The sequence below is a fragment of the Pistacia vera genome, unplaced genomic scaffold (assembly GCF_008641045.1).
Source record: "Pistacia vera cultivar Batoury unplaced genomic scaffold, PisVer_v2 Contig652, whole genome shotgun sequence".
Taxonomy (NCBI): Eukaryota; Viridiplantae; Streptophyta; class Magnoliopsida; order Sapindales; family Anacardiaceae; genus Pistacia; species Pistacia vera.
The window spans coordinates 268,753-274,752 of record NW_022196504.1 but is presented as its reverse complement, the minus strand read 5'-3'; the positions used below and the strand labels follow the sequence as shown (position 1 = coordinate 274,752).

At 31.7% G+C, this 6,000-nt stretch overlaps 1 protein-coding gene across 1 annotated transcript; it reads left to right on the top strand.

Moving 5' to 3' along the window:
• Positions 1 to 1,172: 1,172 nt before the first annotated feature.
• On the top strand, positions 1,173 to 1,785 carry LOC116111866 (heavy metal-associated isoprenylated plant protein 43-like). The gene is made up of 2 exons (XM_031398028.1): positions 1,173 to 1,306; positions 1,484 to 1,785. The coding sequence occupies exons 1-2, from the start codon at positions 1,222 to 1,224 to the stop codon at positions 1,765 to 1,767; spliced, it is 369 nt and encodes a 122-aa protein (XP_031253888.1). The 5' UTR covers positions 1,173 to 1,221; the 3' UTR covers positions 1,768 to 1,785.
• The last annotated feature ends 4,215 nt before the right edge of the window (positions 1,786 to 6,000 follow it).

The following is a 6,000-nucleotide window of genomic DNA, read 5'->3' as shown; positions in this document are numbered from 1 at the left end:
CTTTTTCGTTTTCTATGAAGCCGGCCTTACTGTATGTATGTATCATGCGATAGAACCACAAATTTAAAACTCTTAATTCACCTATCACCTCTTTGCTATTAGGTGGATTACATCATTTTGACTAATTCAACCTCTAAACCCATAATCAACTCAACCATATACAGCTTTTTTTTTTTCTTTTCCAAAGTAAATGGTTAGTGTCACTGACCTCTCTGCTTCGGATTTGTCTAAAACATAAATAATAAATATAGTCTATTTAGTTGATAATCTCCTCTATCAGATATATTTATAGTAATTTGATGGATTCACGGAGGTTTTAATAGGATGTGGTTATCCTAACCATATTTTCGTGAAAGTCAAATGTTCAATAGAGTTTACCCATCAAAAGAAAATGGAGAAAATAGATCCAAATAGAATCTCATATGATGGTAAAAGAGCAAAAGAAGTTTCATGAGTTTTTGAATTCAAGTCCTCTCAAGCACTTATAGGGATTGTCACATAGGTTCTTACTCGACCGACAGTTTTCGGACCTCAAGAATTAGTTGAAGTACTCACAAGTTGATTCTAACACCTTCAATAATAAAAAGAAAATTAAAAATTAATATATATCATATGATGTTTTACAATTTAAGCAAGAAGCACACTCATAAAAAGATGTTTATATATTCAATGTGCATTTTGAAAAGTAATTTTCCTCTTTTTTTTTTTTTAAATAAATAATGCTCGTTAATTACATAATAAATTTTGTCAATTCAAGCTTCCAATTTGTAGTATATTATCCTAGATATAAAACCATGAAATAAATAATAGAAAATATATACATCTAAAATCCAAAAGGTAAAAACACAAGGAATGGTTAATCGCAGGCGAAAGATCCTAGGCCAGTAAGGCCACCATGGCTGTCTTTGCCCAGACTTGGTTTAGTTTAATTGTTAAATGTAATTGCATCAGATTATACCTAATATTGGACGGGTCGTCAGCTGCATCTAGAACCAGATACATATTAAACATTGCATTTGACAAAATCTTAGTTAACTGATGATAAAAAAAATCAAGAGGATGACATAAGAGAGAATGATATAAATTATCAACCTAGGGGGTTGAAAAACAGGAACATCTGTTGAGCCATTTCTCCTTGAAATTAAATAAATATAGCGACCACTCAACCAATTAGTTAGTTTAAATACGTTTGTTTTCCATCAGTGAAGAGTGGTTTCTTCCATGGTACAAAGGACCGTACTCAAGGTTGATCTTTCATGTAAAAAATGCAAGAAGCAGCTCCTCAAAGCAGTTTCTGCACTCCAAGGTAAACTCGGTTTCATCTTTTTCGTTTTCTGGTTTCATCATCTTAAACAATTCTCAAATTTCAAAATCAATCTAATCTGCTGATTTTAATTTTTGTAATAAACGAGATAAAAGGTAGGTCAATTAATAACCAAAGGTGGGAATTGTTTTGATCATCTTGAACTCATTCCAAAATCAGGTGTAGATAAAATTGAAGCTGATGCAGCTAAGGGGACACTCACTGTAACAGGTAATGCAGATCCATATGAAATTATAGTCCGTACAAGAAAAACCGGAAAATTTGTAGAGGTAGTGAGTATTGGGCCTCCTCCACCTCCACCTAAACAAGATGGGCCAAAGAAGCCCGAACAAAAGGCCCCCATCCATCTCTACTACCCCTACAGCTGCCCTTTATGTGACCGAATGACTGTTGTCCATGTAGATCGCTGCCAGGATCCCACCACCGGATGTTCTATTTTGTGACTTCTATGTTATTACCCTTTATTAGCCTGTAAATTGTTTCCTATTATATTGGTTATGCCAATTTTATTGTTTTTGGGACTGTGATGAACTAAAAATTGTGCAATACCATGTTCCAAATTTGAAATGATACTTATGCATGAAAATGTTTAATTTATACTGCACTTGAGAGTGGTTGATTGACTTAACAAATACTATATAGCTATAATCAAATAGTTATATTTCCATATGACATAAACTTCAGTATCTTTTCTACTACAAAAAAAAAAAAAAAAAAAATGATACAATATCACAATTATTTGAATAATATCATAATACCAAATTATGTAACAATTGTTAGGAAAATATATGTTTTCATTGCTAAACAGCTATATTTACGTATGATAAAACAGTGAAAATTTCTCCCAAATAGTAAGATGAACAAGTGTATAGCCCAAAATAACCCAATCTACAAGATTACAAATGAAATTCGTAGCAAGGGTATGTGTTAGAATATGAAATTTGCAAGTGAAAGCTCAAAAAACTTTGATTGAATGTTTTTGTTTTGGTTAATATGAAAATTTTGGAGTGTGCAAAAAATGTTTCAGAATGGGTTTAGTTGGATTTATATAGAGGAGTACAAAATAAAGTCACAGGAACCAGTTGATTGTTTCCAATTCAATTGACCAAGTCTGATGTGGCGCGGTTGGCACTTGTATGGTGCACACGTGGCATTAGCCATTAGAAACAGCTAAGCCACATCCGGTCGACCATACCAGCTGGGCAAAATGGGGTTTGCTCGAATTCAAATCCAAAAGACAACATGGTCGATCAGATAGGCGTAAAAAAGTGTTTGTTTTCAAACCTTGTCAAATATCATTTACCTCTAAAACTTTAAATATGATATTTAAGCGTCTTAATGATACCCAAAAACCTGATGCATAATCCGTTTAACCAACTTGGGTTCAACTGCAAAATATGAAAATTTGGCATATATAATTAACCCCTAAGTTTGAAAAGTAAAATTTTGACTCAAATCCAAAAACAAGCTTTTGAGAGCTTTCAGATGCACATGACTTTTCTAACCAAAGACTCATGTTTAATACAATTGAAGATGATAACAAGCAAACTATCTAGACTTAGCTTTCTTGAATTCTTCCAAATTCTTCATCCTAGCTCTATCTTTTACCTCTCTAATATTTATTTGAATGCTTTGTGAAGTTCCTTGTCATATAAATCTACACTTGAGCACAAGTCATTAGTAATAATGCTTAGGGACATATTAGTTTGTTATCATTAAATTAAGAGTATGATGACTCATTGAGTTTATATAACTTATGACGTCTTAGCATTAATTATAAGGAAATAATTTTTTTATTTGTTTAATCAACCTATAATTAATGTGATACGAACGTATCATCAACCATGTTATTTGGGACAAAAAAAATGATGTTTCAATTTGTATATATAACATTATTGCAATATATATATATAATAAAGAAACTCTTCAAATAGTTTTAAAATCATTAGAATGTTTGAGACTAACAATGTTTTAGGAGGAGTGAAATAACTCATGCAATGGACCTAGTAGCGATCAGCTTAATATTTTGGGTATGGAGTCCTCAAGGTTTGAGCCTTGTAGCTCCATTTGTCTAACTATTTTTATGGTATTAAGTTTATATCTTAATTTACTTCTCTTCGACCACAGTAATGCATTAATTTATATTAAAATAAACAAAATTTTAGAGAAAAATTCAAGTTAGGTTAATTTATAATTGAAAAGCTTAAATTTTTTCCTTCCAAATTTTAATTGATATATATTGAAAGTTATTCTACAAGTGAAGTTGCAAACTCAACCCTTTGGAATTAAATAGAAGAAGAATGGAAAGGCAGTTAATAAAGGTGGGATTGAAACTTAAGCACCTCCCTTGTGAATATTAATTTGAATCTGGGTTAGAGGTTCTAGAAATTCATTTCTTCGTCCATCCATAGCGGAAGGTTAACCGAATCGAACTCATTTTTTATTTTTATTAGGCAATGAACAAATAAACAAGATCTAATCTACATAACACTTTACCAAAAGTTGAATGTTAAAACACAAAACCACAGGACCCATCGCCCAGATTTCACGATTCAGACAACCACACGGGCCAGTCAAGTTTTCACTTCACAACACAACACACAGGCCCTTAATTAGCAAACAATAATCTTGAGACTATATATGTAGACTATATATGTATCAGATACAAAAATGCTATATCCATAGAAAAAATTGCACCGAAATAGGTGGAGCTCCTTTTCTTTGACAGGAAGCCAAAAATGCTAAAACCAAACAACAGAAAATATAAAAAAAAAAAAAAAATGTCTTTTACGCTTTCCCACAACCCATATGCTTTTTTGACGCCGCTTCCTTTCTTTCATGGCCTTCCATGGCTTTTTAACAGTTAATGGAGAAGAAGAATAAGAAGAAGAAGGAAAAATCACAGGAGGAAATCAACACTTATTAGTAGATGATGACCTCAGAGAAATAGGCAAGAAAGCTGCTTGGAGTGTTAGCTCTTGTAAGCCACGCAATAGTGTCTCCTCTCTTCGTGATGATAATCTTGATACCTATTAGTAGTAAAACTTCTCTCCACTCTCTCCAATTGCTTTTTAATTTTATTAAAAAAAACTAATATGTAATGGACGGCCGTCCTTACACAATCGACGGACATCCATTTGAAATGGACGCTCGTCCATTCTAAATTTTTTTTTAAATTTTTATATTTAAAAAAAAAATTAATAACATTAAATATGAGTCAATAGACACGTAGATCGGTATAAAATTTTAGTGTAAAAATCCTGTGTCTATAGCATTGTTGGTATCAGATATCATCATAAACCAGAACAGATATTAATCTAAAATATAATAAAAAAACTGATCTTCAAAAATCAGAAAAATAAATAAATCCAAAACAGATCATCGAAAATCAGTATGCTCAGTACTTTACATATAAACTATATTTAAAAGGATAAAATAATGAAGCTAAAAGTCAACACTTTAACTGAAATAATATTAAAGAATGAAAATAATTTGTTAATTAAAGAGTAACGGCAATNCCATCCTACCAGATTCCGGCCATTTTCCGGTGGTGGTGGCCGGAATCTGGCAAATGTGGATTATTGGGGTGTTTTTGTAATTTTAAAAAAATATTTAGGGGTATTTAATTAAATTATCAAATTTAAGGGGTTTAAAAAAAGTTGAATAATATTGGGAGTAGTATTCCCAAAAATCTGAGTTTTTGGGTATTTTACTGTTTAACTTTTTTGGGAATACTAAAAGTAGTATTCCCAAAACTGAAACAAACGCAGCCATAAATTTTTAAAATACTATTTTATTATCTAAATTTATTTTCCATTTTCGATTTTGACATTATTGCTACCCCACATCACTATCATTATCTTCTCCAACCATCACTCACAAAAACCTCTCAAACCCTATTCCCACCGATTCTGTCAATCGCCAAAAATCTAATGATTAGGGTTTACGCAACTGTCCCTTCCAAGTCAAATTTTAATTAATCCCAACCACTAAAATCTAATTTTCTACTATCAAAAGACTTGTCGGTCTCCCCTCTTCGAAAACCTTAACAGTCTGGATTGAGTTTATTCTTTGTTTGCTGTCGGAATATAAAATTGGATAATAAAATGATATTTTAAAAGTTTGTAAATGAAAAATATCATTAAACTACTATTTGGGTGGGAAAAAGTCCTTAAATTAAATTTACTGCCAAAACGAATAACCCACCACTACCCACTAACCAGTTGATTTGATGTTCCAACCTCATAATAAACCTTCCAAGTAAAAATGTTTGTTATCATGTCTCATGGGTTTCAGAAACCGTTTGTAAAGTTGAGTTCTTACGTTTCTTCATGAAATTTGAGATAAAACAAGGCTTGAAAGTTGAAACCCTCGATTACAGATGAAGGAGAGTGCTACCTTTAGATGTCAACGTTCAAAATTTGGTATTCCCGATGAGTTAGAAAAATACACTTTCTTTTACTTTTAACATTTATTTGGGAGTAAACGGATTTTCCCTTCTGAAAAGTTACAAAATACTATTTTGTTTCACCCAAAATTTATATTTTGTTTATTATCTAAAATACAATTTCTGATTCAACGGTCAATAGAAAGTAAATTTGGTCCAAGTTTTTGAGGTTTTTGAAAAGGAGATACGGATGGTGAATCTTTTGACTGTAAAATATTAGATTTTGGTA

Bases quoted from the DNA above. Each gene is read 5' to 3' on its own strand.
- LOC116111866 (XM_031398028.1), top strand. From the start codon at position 1,222: ATGGTACAAAGGACCGTACTCAAGGTTGATCTTTCATGTAAAAAATGC. The intron at 1,307-1,483 runs GTAAACTCGGTT...TTCCAAAATCAG, and splicing joins AGCAGTTTCTGCACTCCAAG to GTGTAGATAAAATTGAAGCT.